Source organism: Natator depressus, chromosome 10 (assembly GCF_965152275.1).
Source record: "Natator depressus isolate rNatDep1 chromosome 10, rNatDep2.hap1, whole genome shotgun sequence".
NCBI classification, from domain to species: domain Eukaryota; kingdom Metazoa; phylum Chordata; order Testudines; family Cheloniidae; genus Natator; species Natator depressus.
In genome coordinates this window covers 4,735,581-4,754,284 of record NC_134243.1, presented here as the reverse complement: position 1 = coordinate 4,754,284, position 18,704 = coordinate 4,735,581, and the positions used below count along the sequence as shown (strand labels likewise).

The following is an 18,704-nucleotide window of genomic DNA, read 5'->3' as shown; positions in this document are numbered from 1 at the left end:
TGTGTTTATCACTAATATTTAGCACCTTTTATCAAAGCATTTTCAAAACCATTACTTTTAAAAAAATGTAATTAATGTCAAGTCAATGTAAATGGAGGAACATCTGAACAAATACAAGTTCTCTATCATTATCTCTATGGGGCCCCATCTGTCTTTCTACACACAAGGCTTAAAACAGCATGATTTGAAGGGCTTCTAATCAAAAAGACCCAAGTTCTAAACCTGGTTCTACCATGGACTCGATGTGTGGCCTTGGGAAGTTCTTTCACCTGGTGCTCCAACTGACTCATTGTGTTGCCTTGGGAAGTTATTTCACCTTTCTGTGCCTCGCTTTCCCCACAATGGAAATAATCCCTACTTCATGGGGATACTATGGGGGTTATGTTTTGTACAGAGCTTTGAACACATAAGGGGTCATAAATGCTGAGGTTTATGAAGCCAAGAGGAGGCCCCACCCACGCATGGAGCACTCGCAGAATTGCAGCCATTGTCCATTTTATGCCCATGAAACATTTCAGTAGGAAACGTAGTGACCATTGTTTATCGAGCATTGAGCGTTCCGGCTGTAGAGCAGCATTCCCTCGGGACGGACCATGGGGGAGAGTCGAACTTTTGTTTTAATCCCAGCGACTGTGAGGGAAAGCTTTCTAGGAGAGCAGGGGTGGAGCAAGATAAACATGCTCCGAACACAAGGGGCTCACTCCGGCCCACGGCCCCTTTTTACAATGCGAAGGGTGGCGTGGCAGCCTGTGTTTGGTCTCTCTGGGTCTCCAGGCGACCAGCTCTGACCCGCGCCCTGTAACTCAGTAAGTGTGGGACAGGCAACCAAACGGATGGGTGCCCCCTCAGTGCCCTGCAGGCAGCAGCAGGAGAAAGCCCATGCCCCAGGCCGCCTGCAGGCTGCTTAGCACCTCTCTGCACCACCCGAGTGCTCCTGAATAACCCTGGCGAGGCAGGGGTTAAATGCCCCAATCCGGCCAGGGCCCCCCCCATCCCCCGAGTAGGTGCTGCGCCCCTCTGCCTGGGCTGGAGGACTCAGACTGCAAAGAGGCGGCCAGCGCATGCGCACTACCTGTTTTGAAGTGTGACTTAAGACGCCAACGCATGCGCACATCTACTCCTTTTGCGCCATTGAGGCTGCTCTCCGGCGGCCGTCGCGGTTTCCGGCAGCGTGAGAACGGCTTTTACGGCAGCGTGGCTTCTCGCTGTTATCTCCCACGCCGCCGTCACCGCCGCCGCGCGCTTTCCGGCAGCGTGGCTGGAATGGCGTCTCACTTCAGCGGGGTGCTGCAGCTGGCCGACCTGGATGATTATATCGGGCCCTCGCAGGTGGGCGCGGGGGCGAGCGGCGCAGGCGGGGAGCGCGCTGGTTGGCTGCCTGCCAAGGGGCGCGAGAGGCTCCGCACGGCACGGGGCTGCCTGGAGGGGGGCCGGGCTCCGCACGACCCTGGGAGCGGGGCACTTGGGGGGGTCCCCCCGGGGGCCGGACATGGGGGATAATAGGGGATTGGGGGGGTGCCCCCCGGGGGACGGGGATTGGGGGGTCGCCTAGGGGACTGGGGGGTCCTCCCAGGGGGACGGGGATTGGGGGGTTGCCTGGGGGACTGGGGGGGTCCCCGGGAGCTGGGAAGGGGGGTCTGTGTGGGTATGTGGGTGATTGCAGGTTTGTCTGGCCAGGGGGGGTTATTCAGGGGCCCGTGCAGGGGAGCTGCAGGTCTTGGGGGGGGGGTGCTCTGCAGAGTGTGGGAGTGGAGGGGGATGAATGGTGTTGCCCCCTCTTCTCAGCTCCTCCCCCCCCTCCTGTCAGGTGAACGCTGGGGTAGATCCCTCTGGGGAGCCCTTGGGGGAGAGCCTCTGTCCCTTCTCCGTGCTCCCAGCCCACGCCAGGGGCCCCTGGGCTGGGTATCCCCGGGCGGGGGAGTTCTAGGGGCGAGAGTCAGGCTGAGCACAATGTCTTCCCCCGCCTGGTTGCCACTGAGTCTTTGCCTTGCCTTGCCCTGCCCTGCAACTCCACCCCCAAGAGGTGGGGTCCCAGGCTGACTGCTCACAATTGGCCCTACGACAGTTGTTTTCTGGTAGATTTGAAATAAGTTTTCTGCTTCAAGGGGCTGTGGATGCCCCTGTGTGTGTCTCTGTTCTTGCTCTGAGCACCTAGGGTGGAAGGCGCTATTGATGTGCACTGTAGTTATTATTACGTTTCTCATCTAACATCTTCAGAAAGGGGATTGTTTCCTTTACAAATGAAGTGCAGCCACCTATGGAATAGAGCACAGAGGCTGATTAACCGTTCGTAACACCACCACGCAATCGGTGGAAACGTTCTCGTAGTGAAAAAGCTGCTTCTGCACTTCTAGGACAGCTGGATAACAAGTCGAAATGAAAGAAAAGGAGTACTTGTGGCACCTTAGAGACTAACCAATTTATTTGAACATATAGCTCACGAAAGCTTATGCTCAAATAAATTGGTTAGTCTCTAAGGTGCCACAAGTACTCCTTTTCTTTTTGCGAATACAGACTAACACAGCTGCTACTCTGAAAGTTGAGATAAAATCTTCCAATTTTTTTTTAAATTCTTACAAGAGTTCCTATAATATTACTCTTAAAGTGTAAATTATGGACGACAATAGACTATCATTTTGTAAATAGTATCCTCCAAACAGATAGAATCAATAAAAGGAGAGCTGATCTAGAAGAGCAGAAAAGACATCAGTCAGCACAAAGTAGCTGCAGTATGGAGGGAATGGAAAGTGGCAGGAGCACAGGTGAGCTTTGCTGTCATTTGTAAATCAGAGCAAATAGGAAAGCAAGACTGGAGAGAGTTGCTAACAGAGCAGCACAAGCAAGAGTGAGCCACAAGTGAGGAGCAGTATAGGGAGAGGACATAGGAGCGCAGGGCTAGAAGTGGGGAGTAAGTCCATGGAGAGGTTTGATTGATTGATTTAGATTCAATGACCATAACTGGGGCATCAGAGTGATTTGGTCCTCCCTGCAGTGGGAGCGTTCTGAACCCCCCTAAATTCAGAGCAAAGATTTTTAGAAGCAGGATTTACAGTAGTCAAGATGGAAAAAGGATTTTGGTAAAGTAAGGATGATTTAAGGTCAGGATGAATTCTGGTGAGGCTGCTAGCCAGACTTCTAGACAAGGGAGGTGTGAGTGCACAAACAGTGCAACTCTTGGAAAGTATAAAAACACCCTCAAGGCTTCAGTCACCGAACTCTAACACACTAAACCGGAAACAATCCATATAAAGTCATCTGCTTGCCTTCAACATCAAATGAAATTTCATTGGCAATAGCCACATGTTGAATGTAATCACCACACCTCCTGTCTGCTAAAACTCACAATGAAGAATGCCTGACCCCCCTTAGCGATTCTGGAAAGGACAGAACTTTGCAGTCATCTGTTTTGAGCAAGACTTTTTTAAATCTGAGTGTTTCACACTGACAGCAAAATTGTACTATAGTTTTGGTTATGATGTTGGGAAAATGTTCATTCTGTAAAAATGGGGTAAGTAGGTTTTCTATGTTTGATTTTTGCTTGTCTCCTTGGTGGTTACAGGAACTGTAAGATTGCACGCTAAACAAAGAATCCAATGCAGCTTAAACCAGAGATAAGAAGTTTCCACTCTGGAACTGATCTTTGTTTACACTCTGTCCAGTTTCAATCAGTCTTTTCCTCTCTTGCCTCTTTCATATTTAAAGGTTCCTCTCCTTAATTTTTGACTTTATTTCTGTTTTAGGATTGTGTAAAGCCAATAAAAGTTGAAAAGAAACCTGGAAAAACAGCAGCTAAGATCCGAATTGAAGATGACGGGAGCTATTTTCAAATCAATCAGGTAAGACTGTTTTCCCCCTTGTAATCATTGTGTAGAATGCCCATAAATTACCTTATTATTCTGTACATAAGTATGTTACAACTAGTAAATATCTGATATCACTTTGGCAATCATTGGATAACAATCTAGATCACTCAGTCTGAGATGATGCCTGTTGTCCCTGTTACTCATTTGAAAGAGTTGGGGTGGGGTAAATCAAAATAGATGCGACTAGCTGCTGGTAATTTCTTTTACTTTTGGTTCTAATTTTTTAAAAGATCTTTGTAAAGTGGCTTGTCATGTAATTACATAACCTTTGGAACTAGCTGATAGAATCAAAACCAGCAGAATTGTAATGAACTATTTTCATGGTTGCAAAAGTAGAGTTACAGGACTTTGGAGGTTACCTGAGCTGGGAGCGTTGTAGAAATGGTGCGCTCAGCTTCAGGGGTTAGGGTGTACTTCCTACGCAAACTTGGGATGCTCCTTTTTCAAGAGAGCTTGACGTCTGTGCTGAGTTGAAGATGGAGGCTGCTGCATTACTGGTGTCTGTTAAGGAAAGTGCGCAGAGGTCTGATTGTGCCCTAGAGCAGCCATCATTTAGTGGGTGAAAGCAGTGTTTGACATGCGATTAAGGCTAGCAGTACCCTGCTGTTCAGGCTATGATTCTGGATTCTGACTTTCAGTTTGGTCTGACTGAAGTTGGGTGAAGGGGGCCCCCCCAAAACAAATTCATTTGAAAACTGACTTACTCAGTTTGCCTATTTTGGCAAAATTCTCTTAGTACTATGTAGCAGGTTGTCTTTGACATGGTCTGCATATGGATCTCTGATTGTTATGGCTAGGACTGGATCTAATCTGTTTCTTTCTAGGATGGAGGAGCACAAAAGCTTGAAAAGGCTAAAATTACCCTGAATGATTGTTTAGCTTGTAGTGGCTGCATCACATCCGCAGAAAGCGTGTTAATCACTCAGCAGAGCCACGAAGAGCTCAACAAAGTGTTAAGTTCCAATAAGGTAGGTGATACTCAACCAATGCAGTAGCCAGCAGGTAGGCTCAAGAATTTGAAAATCATACTGTTTGATTGCTGAAGCGCAGGTAAAATAATGGGTAAGATCTTCTGTATCCAGATTAGTCTTCAAGAACCAAAAGCTATTGCAGCCCATCCACAGCTGAACATACTTATCTGTTCCTCTGAATTTAAAAAGTGGTCAGAATAACTTTGTGAAAGGATCATAATATTTCATATAGTAATCTCTTGATTTGGAAATGCAACATCTTCCCCACTGGATCATACTTTAAAAAGAAAACATTGCGACCATGGACAAGTATCTTCTAAATGACTAATTTAACAAAGATGCTCAGGAAATGTTAATATTCCACTTCTTGTTTTTCAGACTGCAGCTCCTAATCAACAGAAGCTAGTTATAGTTTCCGTTTCACCACAATCCAGAGCATCACTAGCTGCAAGATTTAAGATGACACTTCTAGAAACAGCCAAGAAATTGACAGCATTCTTAAAAAATTTAGGCAAGCTTGTTACCTTTTGGTAATCACAGATGAAATTTTTTGGTATAGCTTACTAACATTCCTAGTGCAGCTTCTGTTAAAATCTGTAGAAGTTGCAAGAATAAAATTCCAAGTGCCTGTTCCCATTCATGTTATGATTTTTGAAATTCAGACCTCTGTTACTTTGATGGCATATTAAACTCAATGTGGGGGAAGGGATCCTAAAACACTCCATCAATTCATTTTTTCTCATCCAGTTTTTCTATTAGCCTGTCTTATTATGTACTAGGAAACTGTTCTGTTTCTAATTACAGCAGTCTATAAATATGTAAAAATACCAGGATTTAACCTAACTGGGCTGGATTTTTGTGTTGTAGTTTGTGGCATTTGTCAATTTTTTAGTGGCTTTAATATCTCTGTGCTATCTAGGTGTGCACTATGTGTTTGATACAACTTTCTCAAGAAACTTCAGCTTGCTGGAGAGCCAACGAGAGTTTGTACGACGCTTTCAAAGGCAAACTGAAGATAAAAAGGCTTTGCCCATGCTAGCCTCTGCCTGTCCAGGTATATTGTAAAATAGTTAAAAATGGCTATAGAAGCGGTCAGATAATGTGGCAGACTAACTGCACACTAGAGAAGTGTAGTAAACGGCTGAAAAAGTTAATGGCTAAAACCACGCATAAGTGAGACTTGCTCTTGGTGCCATGAAGTTCTCTTTTAATGTCTTTTCACTTTCCGTTCCACTTAGACAGGGACTACTGTGCTGTGAGGATATTATAAATGTCTTTAATGGTTTTATAAAGAAAGACACTTGTTCCCAAATATGATTACATGAAATGTGGAAGTTCTTACCCATAGTGGTACAGATGTTTAAGTGCATCGTTACTTTGCGAAGCTAGTCTTGTCCCAGAATCTGGTTGGTAAGAGCTGTTCTTACACTGTGTGCAGAAGAGAGGCTGAAAATGGTAGTTATTGGCTGGTAGTAAGGCTGATTCTGAAGCCACTGAAAGTCTGTGCATTGATTAATTATACTTCATGTTTTCGCAGGTTGGATCTGTTATGCGGAGAAAACTCATGGAAGTTTTGTTATTCCTTACATTAGTACCACTAAGTCCCCACAGCAGGTCATGGGCTCCTTGATCAAGGGTCACTTTGCAAAACAGCAGGTAAAGCTTTACATTGACCATGCTTAACAGGAAACTGTAGAAATTAGATCTTGAGCTGTGTTTAAAACATTGTTAAAGACAGTGTATTAAATAGGACTGATTTACAGATATGAAAATCTTGTAGAGCACTAGCAGGTCAGCCTGTCTATCATCTCCATTTTATTTCCTGAGAAGCGTAGAGTTGGAGAGAGAGTGTTAAAATCAGACTCATGCCACCAGGTGTCTCCTTCTTCACCTCCCTTCTGATACTTGATCTTAGAGCAGTCCGTGTCGTTCCCACCCCTCCCCATACACACCTTTAGCTGCCCAGCTCTTTCCCTGCAAGTGCCTATTGGGAACAGAGTTTCAGGTTTGGCATTGAAAAGGTCAGTTAAAACCTCTCTCTGTTGTTCAACAAATCCAGAAGAATTGGAATTGTCACATCCCTACCACCATCCTATTTGCTTTTCTGGTGTTTTTTTCTCCCCTATCTAAAAGCAAATGTCTACCATGATCTTACGCAGAGCTTGAATTCATGTTTTCGTGCAGATAGAAACATTAAGCTGGGGAGACTGTTTCAGTTTGATTTAATTCTGTTCTATTGTTGTTGCCTCTGGAATTCCTCTAAATGTCACTTTGATGTCTAAGGACTGGGGTCGCTCTTTTGGCCAAAAGTTGAGTCTACCAAAAAACTTGAGCGTTGTTGCCATGTTTTATTATCCATAAATGAATATTGGTTTTAACGCTTTTGTTGAATAAACTCAGACATCTGGCAACTACTCAGAGCATTTGACAAGAGATACTGAAACAATGGCCTTGAGTCGTCAACTTGTTTCCTTGGTCCCTGGGAGCTTCTTGGATTGTGATGAACTTTTGTACCTGTTTTCAGCTAATTTCCTGGAGTTGCTGTTGCAGAATATAAATTGTTGTGGGTTTGAGTCTGGCCTGTGGCAACTGATTTGAAACGCATCTGAATCTGCCAGGATTGTCTGGCTTAGTAGAGAAAACACCCTCTCCCCACACCAAAAAAAAAAGCTATTCAAGCTTGCTACAGAGATTGTTACTCTATTATTCTTTCCTGCACAATTGGGAAGGAACAGAAAGTATTAATTCAGTTACTGAAATTGTTAGCAGCAAAGGAGATTTCTAGCAGCATAGTTGGCTTTTAGCTGCTTCGCTCCTACCTGTACCTAATTAATTTAATTAGTGCAACTGTACAATTTTTTTTTGCAGCATTTTTCACCTGACCAGACCTACCACGTGACAGTAATGCCCTGTTATGACAAAAAACTAGAAGCTTCAAGACCAGACTTTTTCAGCCAAGAGTACCAAACTCGTGAGGTTGACTGTGTAATTACTACGGGTAAGGGAACCAGACATGCTTCATTGGTTGTTATGATATAAGGTAGTAGCTGCTGATCCTAAAAGAATGCTCTGAAATGCCATGTAGACTATGCTATCTAGCTTCACCTCACTTGTCCTCTAACCCACAGATATGCACTAGACTAGAGTGCTTTTGTAAAATATGCTTTCATGACCTCTTACCAGTTCTGTTCGTAATTTTGCATTTTAACACTTGGTTTTCTAGGACATTAGCCAATGAAAACTTGTCAACTTGGAACTTTTTTTGCATTCACCTTTGAGCCATCATTGAGCAGTTCAGACTACTTTCCTGCAAAGCATCTCCCATTGCCACACAATAGAAGTGAAATAAGTTATGAAGAAATAGTCACTAGGGACAGTTGGCCCTAATTACATTTGTGGATTTAGGCTTTCATACTGATGAACATTTTTCTGTTCCCTAATCGAGAACCCTTACACTTGTGGTTCTGTTTCAGGAGAAGTTCTACAATTGTTGGAACAAAAGGGAGTGTCTCTGTCAGATGTGGACTCTGCTCCTTTGGATATCATGTAAGAACAAATGGTCCCCCTTAAACATTTACTGAAATACTCGCACAGCCGGGTTCTACAGCAGAATTTGCCCCTTCCACAAATTATTTAACACTACAAAAGATGCAAGTATCTGCATCTTACTCAAATTTTTGCTGCTGTCTTCTGGATTTTGAATCTGTTAAGAACAATAGTCCATCATAAACTGCTCTGTGCAATCTGCAAGATCAGGTTAGTAAGCATTTTAGGAGACTCTGAAGTTAACTGTCTGCTGTAGACTTATTTTCATAGCCCAACCATTAATAGCTGTTTTTCTCCAAAGCAGCAGGAGTGAATGAATTCACTTAGTAAGATTGTTAGTGACATAATTGTTCTGCTACCCACACTTTTCTGTCCAGTCTTTATTACTTTAGATAGCTAACATTCGCACTGTATCTGTTTTTAGAGACATTACACCAAGCACAAATTTAGAAACTAATGATCAAGTGGAAAAATGAAATAGTCTAGAATGGAGAATATAATATGATGATACAGAAATTTACAGGTCTGCTGTATTTAATTTTTTGGTACTGTATGTATTCCAGTGCTAAAGAACAAATGAGAAAATATCAAGGTAATTTCAACTAGTCTCTAGGTGTTCTCTTAGTCAATAAAAGCACATTGAACATGTGCAAAGCAGATGAGACTGTTTAATTGCTTTAACTGAAAAGTAACTGCAGGCTAAATTCCAACTGTGTGGAAAACTAAGTGTCTAAAAGAATTTGGAGGATTTAGAAATCCGATGTTTTATTCATCTAAATTAGCATTAGCTGCAGTATTCTACAGCACATTAAACTAAAAGGATGTGTTTTCATCAGTGCATGGAAAGTGACTTTGTAGTACTTTGATACATTAATAAAACTGAAGTGTTACAAATTCAGTATTTCCCTAGAAGCTGTAAGAGAAGAAAATAGATGTACATGGCCCAGTAGGCTAGTGTACAAGATTTTGCCTCCTGGTTCGAGCATGTCAGTATAATAATGCCTGCATCTGTAATTTTTACTCCATGCATCTGAAGAAGTAGGTTTTTTGCCCACGAAAGCTTATGCCCAAATAAATCTGGTAGTCTTTAAGGTGCCACCAGACTCTTTGTTCATTAACATTTCCATAGCAGCAAACAAAATCTCTAACTCTTTGATAAAATCCTTGGCTAACTTATTAGAAGTGCTTGTTTAATGTTTCATGCTTAGTGATGATAATGCTCCTCTCTAACCTTTTGCTATCCTTAACCTACTTAGTAAATTGACTGGTCATAAACAGAACGTATTCCACAGAATTTGGAGGATTAACATAAGCAGTCAGATGCCTCTTAATCCATTTATTCCTTTGACATGTGGAAAAGGCCATTAAGAGGTTATTAAATTTGGCAGCAAGAATGATACAAGAGCCAAAAATCCTTGAGCTTTTGCTGGTATAACTGCTTGCCTTAGCCAGCGATGGGGCTTACTGTCAGACTCCTTTTCATAGAGCAGCAGTACGTGAGGCTGGACACACTGAAACGCTTATTAATGAATCGCAGTTCCTGTAAACGAGGGTTGAGTTAATAATAGCCTCTGAAGCTGATTACCGGGTGAAATATTGTCTTTCACAGTTCTAAGTCTGAGATTTTATCTGCAAGTGCAACATCTTAGATCTGACTGAAATCCCAGGTGTTTTCCCTTCTGCAGCTCTGAGCAGCAGAATGCAAGTGTTACTGTTTAGTGTGGGTCATTACACATATTGAATCTCTTTCCCCATGTTAAGTATCCTCACACCTTCTTGTCAACTGTCTAAATGGGCCATCTTGATTATCACTACAAAAGTTTTTTTTCCTCCTGCTGATAACTCATCTTAATGAATTAGCCTCTTACCCCCCCCCTTTTCATGTTCTCTGTATTTGTGTGTATGTGTGTGTATGTATGTATATATAGATATCTCTCTCTTCTTACTATATGTTCCATTCTATGCATCCGATGAAGTGGGCTGTAGCCCATGAGAACTTATGCTCAAATAAATTTGTTAGTCTCTAAGGTGCCACAAGCCCTCCTGTTCTTTTTGTGGATACAGACTAACACGGCTGCTGCTCTGAAACCTGTTTGATGAGTGGGTATAAGCACATAGCTCCTCTGATTATCCTCTCATAACAAAAGCCATTGTTGTGGCTTACATGTGGTTGTTTGTTCTCAAGAAGCATTACAGTGACCTTCCAAGTAGATAGCTGTGCCTTGACAGATTACTGGAGTGGAATTGTTTGAGGTGTTTGACCTGTGGCTTTTCTTGGCATTATTTAGGCCATATAAACATGAGTGTTCCCCTTTAGCTTGCAGGCTTCTAGGAGAGACTGAGCCAAAGTTCAAGAGGTTTGGTCTCATTCATTTTGGTCTTCGTGGTTTCCTACAAGTTCTGTGGTTAAGGGTATGGAAACCAGTTGGCCAGAATTGATAACTGAGGCCATTTCCCCTCCCAGTTGTACTGGAACATCCACTATATAAATGCTTTTGGGATAAGTCCCAATTTCTGGGTCTGAAGTGGACTCATGGAGGTTGTTCTATTGGCATTTCCCCATTATTGGAGAGAAGTGCATAAGTAGCAAAACTACTTTCAATGAAAAACAAAATTCAGCAATAGGGTTGCTGGTTATTCTGCAGAGTGGCTTTAACGCTCATCAATGGCATTATCATCAAAATAAATAGTTGGGATCCTTCAGAAACGGAAATGAATGAGATATGAAGTGGAAGACCAGTTTAAATGCCCAGGTGTGATCAGTGCTCCAGAAATTCCTAAGGTAGACCTGTTCGAAGGCGGTTTCTATTGGATAGGCTCTCTAAGACTGTACGGTCATGTAAAGCTAGACACTGCAACCAGTCTCCTTTTTTCTTTTAAATTGGAAGCTTCAGTTATAGAAGCGGAAAAGTAACAAGTCTGAGCAAAGTTCCTTAGATGTTCAAATAGACACTTGTAGTAGGGATTAGCAAAGATGATAGAGTTTAAGGCTTAAACACTCTGATAACAGTGACATAGTGAAAGTTACCTGGAGATGATATGTTTAACTTGGAACAAATTTTCCTTTTTAAAAGTTTTCAGAGGGCTTTGGATCAGCGTAGGGTTAAATTTACATAGCCATGGAATGATCACTAGTCAATACCGGGTAATTCAGAGCTATCAGACGGGAAGTTGGTCTCAAGAAAAACTAAATTATAGCTGGCGACATATTACTTCCGAATTCCACAAGCCCTTGTTGTGCATGGTGCAGTAATTCTGTTTCAAGAGGGGAAAAGGGACAGGGTTAACATAGTGACTCTTTTACTAGTGGTCTGAAACTAACGGATTCTCAGTGCCAATGGACTTAGCACTGGGTATCCTATTTTATAAGCAGTTGCAAAGAGGGGCCTTCTTTTCTTCCTTTTTCCCTAGGTTTAGCAGCGTTTTAGAAGAGGAGCTCCTTGGCCATGCTGGTAGCGGTTCTGGTGGCTATTTGGAGCACATATACAAGTATGCAGCAAAAGAACTGTTTGGGATTCAAGTGGATGAAGTTCAATACAAACCTTTAAAGTAAGGAATTGAAATATGTTGCAAAGTGCTGTATTTCAGTGCAGTTCTGTTTATACTCCTCTCCTGGTGGTAATTAAAGAGCAATGTTCAGTGTTAAACATTTTACAGCAAGCCATGGCACTTGGCTCCCTACCCCCCACAGTTAACTTAGCAATGAATCAGCCTGCAGTCTGTGCAGCCTTTTCTCTTGGTGCCTTCTTGACTCCTTCCCCATCACCCACATAGTGTTCTGCAGTGTAGATTTCCCCACTATTAAGCTACAGAAAAAATTTAGAGCAACCTGGCAGCTGAAGCTCTCATGGAAATGAGGGAGCTCTTCGCCTGTCATAAGACACTAAAACAGGTGTGTTGAGATTTTAATTCCTGCTCCCTAATTGTGTTAACTAGTGGTTAGATTAGAAGACTAGGTGTCAGGACTCCTGGGTTGTATTTCCAACTTTGCGACCCAATTGCTGAGAGACCTTGAGAAAGTCACTTAAATCTCTCTGGACCTCATTTTACCTGTATGTAAAATGAGACTCCTGTCTGCCTCCCAGGTGTGTGTTTAATGTATCATTTGTAGGGCTCTGTAGAAGTACATACTAACATGGGGATTTTTATATCCAGACACTGATGCTCTTCAGCAGATCAAAGCCTAGCAGCAAGGTGGTCATCTAGGGTGAGTGCACCTGAGGTCCAGGGATGCTAAGAGGAATCCATGCACAAGTTGTTCTCATATTTCCCAGGCACCCTGTGCGGTGCATGGCTATTTGACCAGGGGGCAGCATAGCTGGCCTGACCTGAGCTGCCTAGTGTGCCAATTGTCTGACTGAGTGAGACTGGAGAGAGTTCAAAGCTTGAAATTAAGACGTGTCCAAGCATCAGTTTGGGGAAAATGGTTTCCATAGCACACAGTGTTTCTAGTTTTGTAGTTACTTGTGTTATAACTGTTCTGTTACTACTAAAGACACCAATAATTGATGTTGACTAGAGTTACATCCGCATTATGCGGATGTAAAAATGTTCATCTTTACGTGCGTTTCCTTTTGTATTTGAAGTAGAATTGGGGGTTAGGTCCCTAATTTAACTAGATTTATGGAGGTTAGCTTCTTCCCCAAGAACTCTCTTGCACTCTGCCGCCTCAAAGGAGGACACAGTTTCTTTATTTGAATAAGCTTCTGCATAAAACTTAAACTTGTTCTCTAGTATTTAGTCAAATGCCAAATAGAGAATTAATTTAGACCAGTGATTCTCAAACTTTTGTACTACTTTACAATAATAAAATTGTCAGACACATAGAGAAACATAAATTGTTGCGCAAAAGTCAGCATGGTTTCTGTAAAGGAGATCATGTCTTACTAATCTCTTAGAGTTCTTTGAAGGGGTCAACAAACGTGGACAAGGGGGATCCAGTGGACGTAATGCGCTTAGATTTCCAGAAAGCCTTTGACAAGGGGTCTCACCAAAGGCTCTTACGTAAATTAAGTTGTCATGGGACAAGAGGGAAGATCCTTTCATGGATTGAGAACTGGTTAAAAGACAGGGAACAAAGAATAGGAATAAATGGTAAATTTTCAGAGTGGAGAGGGGTAATTAGTGGTGTTCCCCAAGGGTCAGTCCTAGGATCAATCTTATTCATAAATGATCTGGAGAAAGGGGTAAACAGTGAGGTGGCAAAGTTTGCAGATGATACTAAACTGATCAAGATAGTTAAGACCAAAGCAGGTTGTGAAGAACTTCAAAAAGATCTCACAAAACTAAGTGATTGGGCAACAAAATGGCAAATGAAATTTAATGTGGATAAATGTAAAATAATGCACATTTGGAAAAATAACCCCAACTATACATACAATATGATGGGGGGGCTAATTTAGCTACAACTAATCAGGAGAAAGATCTTGGAGTCATCGTGGATAGCTCTTTGAAGACGTCCACGCAGTGTGCAGCAGCAGTCAAAAAAGCAAACAGGATGTTAGGAATCATCAAAAAAGGGATAGAGACTAAGACAGAGAATATCTTCTTGCCCTTATATAAATCCATGGTACGCCCACATCTTGAATACTGCGTACAGATGTGGTCCCCTCATCTCAAAAAAGATATACTGGCATTAGAAAAGATTCAGAAAAGGGCAACTAAAATGATTAGGGGTTAGGAACAGGTCCCATATGAGGAGAGATTAGAGGCTAGGACTTTTCAGCTTGGAAAAGAGGAGATAAGGGGGGATATGATAGCGATATATAAAATCACAAGTGGTGTGGAGAAAGTGAATAAGGAAAAGTTATTTACTTGTTCCCATAATATAAGAACTAGGGGCCACCAAATGAAATTAATGGGCAGCAGGTTGAAAACAAATAAAAGGAAGTTCTTCTTCACTCAGCACGCAGTCTACCTGTGGAACTCCTTGCCTGAGGAGGTTGTGAAGGCTAGGACTATAACAGGGTTTAAAAGAGAACTGGATAAATCCATGGAGGTTAAGTCCATTAATGGCTATTAGCCAGGCTGGGTAAGGAATGGTGTCCCGAGCCTCTGTTGTTAGAGGATGGAGATAGATGGCAGGAGAGAGATCACTTGATCATTCTCTGTTAGGTTCACTCCCTGTGGGGCACCTGGCATTGGCCACTGTCGGTAGACCGGATACTGGGCCGGATGGACCTTTGATCTGACCCAGTATGGCCATTCTTATGACCCCTTTCACATAGCAAGCCTCTGAGTGTGATTCTCCCCTTATAAATTAAAAACTTTTTTATATAATTAACACGATTATAAATGCTGGAGGCAAAGTGGGGCTAGGGGCGGAGGGTGACAGGTCGAGACCCCCCACATAATAACCTCATGACCTCCCGAGGGGTCCCGACCCCCAGCTTGATAACCCCTGATTTAGACAAATGATTTTGCCTGCTTTTATTCCCTAGAAACAAGGATTTCCAGGAAGTGACACTGGAAAAGGATGGCACAGTCCTGCTGCAGTTTGCCTTGGCTTATGGATTTCGAAACATACAGAATTTAGTGCAAAAACTGAAACGAGGAAAATCACCTTATCACTATGTTGAAGTCATGGCTTGCCCATCAGGTAAGGCTACACAGGAACTTTCACTGGTACATTACTGGACGTCAAGGTTTGCTGTAAGACTTTTTAGGGTTTCTGAAGTTCTGAGAGCTGGATTGAAGCCTTCATGTCTGTCTGTGTGTCTGAAAGCTAGAGGCCTTGTGTTAGTGTTTTGTTAAGTCAGGTGTGTTGGTTTTGTTTTTTAAGTGTAGCAGTCAACAATTTTTAAGCAATTACTTTATAGTCATGATTGAAACTCTGCATATGAAAACGGGGTGCAATTCTTAATGAACAATTCAGCTTTAAAAAACCTGCTCACTGCCCTGCCCCTAGCTTTGTAAACCCAAGTGCTTCCTAAGCCATGCAAAAATGAAAGTTCTGCTCTTCAACTAGCTTAGAGACAAGTGGTGCTCCGTTCCAATGTGCTAGAAACAGCTTTACCACTTCGCCCAATCTTTCTCCCTTCAACTCGGTCAGTGATGTTCAATTACCGTCTCTGCGTTCACAATGCCCAACTTCTTCCATTTGGCTGATGGGAAAAGAGCCATATTCTCAGCTCAAGAGTTACACTGTCACCTCGAGAGGACTGCAGGATGTGAGAAATGGAGTCACATGTAGAAAAAATTCTTAGACTTCTTAGAAAATGTTAAATAGATTCCCTTACCTTTCTGGTGTAGGGAGTGCTGCAGCCTCCTCTGGTTGGATACATGGGCCGTTTAATTTAGCCAGTCAGCTAAATTAGGAAAACGCAATCCCTTTGGGGTAAATAAGTCCAAAGCAAGCACTGGCTCTGACCAGCCATTCTTCACCCTCTCTGGGCCTCAATTGCTCCTCTAGGGTTCATATAATTTTCACCTAGTAGCAGTGTTCCCCAGCACTGCAGAATTGGTTGCATGGTCCAAACTAAGCATTATGCAGCTGACTCTGATAGCTCTGGTTTCAGGCACACTGCTCCCCCGCATTTGCAATCCCTGGCTTCTTCCCATGACCCCTCCCAGCTGCTTTCTTCAGTCATCCACCACGCTTGCATACTCCCCCTCCCAGTGTTCTGTTTATGGAGAGGGCAGGATTTTCTAATCTCCTTCCTTCAGTTGAGACTCAAAGGCTATTCCTGACTTGGTCTAAGCATGGTCCTTTTCCAGGCTGTCTGAAGGAGAGCCACAAATTCCTGCTCCCTCTCCAACTTCCCCTCTCTCTGAGGAACAGGAAGTCCTACCTCCCTGTCCTTTTATCAGCATGCATTGCTGTCCATTCTGAACTAGGACTGGGCCATGACTGACCAATAGGCTCCTTTGTAGGGCTTGTGTCCCCCAACTGTTACAGTATTTGATTTCATTCCCCACTCAGCTGTGTTTTAATTTATGAAGTCTTACGTTGCTACTGTCAGTTGCAGATTGAGATCATTGTTTTGTATTAGTTGCTTTTAATTGCTCTTAAAGTTTTATTAAAGCATTTCCACGCCCACAGGCATGTTCTCTTGTTGCACCTAGGCTGTTTAAATGGAGGTGGTCAGATCAGAGCAGAAGGTGAATCCAGCAAGGATTTGCTTCAGCAAGTTGAGAAGTTGTATGAATCTGTTAAGACGGAAATTCCAGAGAGGAACCTCACTATAAAAGAACTGTATGAACAGTGGCTGGGTGGTACAGACTCAGAAAAAGCTGGAAAAATATTGCACACGGAGTACCATGCAGTGGAGAAAATGAACTCTGGATTTAATATCAAATGGTGAAGATGTATAATGCACTTGTATTTCTACAGGGACTGTAAATCTGTGAGACCAAGAGGTACACTTACTCAGTGCCCTTTTAAGTTGTCTGTCATTTTAAGGTCCTCAAAAGTCAACATGTGCACTGAAATTCTAGGATACCGTGACTGGAAGGACACAATCTATACATAGAAAATGTCTTGCAGCTAGAAGATAATGTGTATACACCCTGGTACTGCTAATTAGTTCCTACAGCTTCTAAGGCTATTTAAATAAAAAATGCTGACTTTAGATGTGAAATACGTCTCTCTAAAAGAAGCAATGCATATTAGCCGCCACACTATGGCCCCAACCCTGCATTCCTTTTTCACACCCCCAGTCACACTGGAGTCAATCAATGCATTTAAGGTACACAGAGAATCCAGGACTCACCCATGTCAACTGTGACATTATTTGGATCTTCTTAAGTCAAAATTTTGCCAGTCCTGTACCTGAGCAACACATCTGCTATATTTTCACAGCATGAAGTTTTAGGGCTGTGACTCTTAAAGACATCATGTTCCAGTTAGAGTTGGGTTAATTGGCCCCTGGTACTCCATTTCCTGGAGTCTAGCTGTGACATCATTTCCTGTATTTCAGGTAAGCTGAAAGTTGCATAGGCATGGATGGAGGCAGCCTACAAGTGAGTGAGTTTGTTTAAAACTTTTATTACCAGTTGAACTCTGACTTGAATGAATGGGCAGAAAAACTTGTCACCAGTTTTTTCATTTAAATAGTCTACAACTGCTGATGTGAATTAGCGGGATTAACAGAACAGCAGAGTCTACCTAATATCTCAGTAGCAGAGTTCACTAGTGGATTTTACCTGACACTCAGATCAAGCAAGTGATCTTCATACAGTATGCTTCACAGAAGGGTTAAACAGGCACTTTTCATTTCAGAATGACACACAGTACTCGGCATAACTGTGCTCAGTTCTGAATGGGGCCTCTAGCTGCTACTGTGCTACAAATACTAGGACCAGAATATTAAGCCTGTGAGACCAGAAAAGAATCAAAGGTAGTTCCTTACTAGAAGGAATATCATGGTAGTGAGTATAAAGTCGCTCCATATTTAACGCAAAGCACCAACACACCTTAAGCAAAACAATGGTCTGCTTGCATTGGAACACATGGTCTCCGGTTTGTTTGATAGAAACATGTACCTTAAACGTGCTGATCTTGCAACATATTTGAAGTTTGCTTATGGGCAATTTTGAGAACTGTTCATATTAAACAGGGTAAAGACCTTCTTTTATTTCATTTGAGCTCACTGTGAATTTCTAATTTCCTACTAAATTTCTTTACATAGTATGGTCTAAGAATTCTTAGACCATCACTTGACAATGGATTAAGGGGTACTGTCAGGTTTGAAAAATTAAAATACTTCCAGGTACTGGACCTGCCACTCTTCGTTGTGGCAGGTTACAGAGTGGTAGCCATGTTAGTCTGTCTCAGCAAAAACACCGAGGAGTCCTGGTGGCACCAGGACTCCTCGTTGTGGGTTTATAATCACATGTTCCTATATTTAAAAATGCTTCTCTTCCCTATCCTGCTGTGTGAGACCCACAGAGTGAAATGAAGGTAACTGACTACAGAGAAAGCTGTGAAGGGTGCACAATGTAGAAATTCTCTTCCAGTGAATCATTTTACATGTTACTTTCAGCAATAATATATATGATTTTAAGCTATTGTCCTTTTAAGTCCTACACAAAACACAGCAGACCTTAGTCGCTTTTTGGTTAAACCGTGACCAACAAATTGGTTTCTTTTGATATCTTGTAAGCAGCAAACTACACTCCAATCTAAGCCATGCCTTGACAAGCTGTTAGAAGTCCTCATTCAGGGAGTTTAGGCTCTGGGCCTACAAATGCTTTATGCACATGGTTAACTTCATGCATCTAAGTAGTCCCCTTGAAGTCAATGGGAGAACTCAAGTGCTTAAATGTTAAGCACGCACAGTTGGAGGACAGGAGCTTTACATTTTTTTTAAAAGAACAAATGCAA

General features: G+C 42.5%; 1 protein-coding gene across 2 annotated transcripts; it reads left to right on the top strand.

Annotated features, from left to right (window-relative positions):
• Positions 1 to 1,153: 1,153 nt before the first annotated feature.
• CIAO3 (cytosolic iron-sulfur assembly component 3) lies at positions 1,154 to 18,078 on the top strand. Of its 2 annotated transcripts, none has more exons than XM_074965039.1 (11): positions 1,154 to 1,329; positions 3,741 to 3,836; positions 4,688 to 4,831; positions 5,213 to 5,345; positions 5,754 to 5,888; positions 6,372 to 6,490; positions 7,703 to 7,832; positions 8,308 to 8,380; positions 11,792 to 11,929; positions 14,821 to 14,978; positions 16,422 to 16,559. In XM_074965039.1, the coding sequence occupies exons 1-11, from the start codon at positions 1,264 to 1,266 to the stop codon at positions 16,442 to 16,444; spliced, it is 1,215 nt and encodes a 404-aa protein (XP_074821140.1). In that variant the 5' UTR covers positions 1,154 to 1,263; the 3' UTR covers positions 16,445 to 16,559. The 2 variants fall into 2 exon arrangements, with proteins under 2 accessions (XP_074821140.1, XP_074821139.1); XM_074965038.1 differs by having other exon boundaries at positions 1,158 to 1,329; positions 16,445 to 18,078.
• Positions 18,079 to 18,704: the final 626 nt, after the last annotated feature.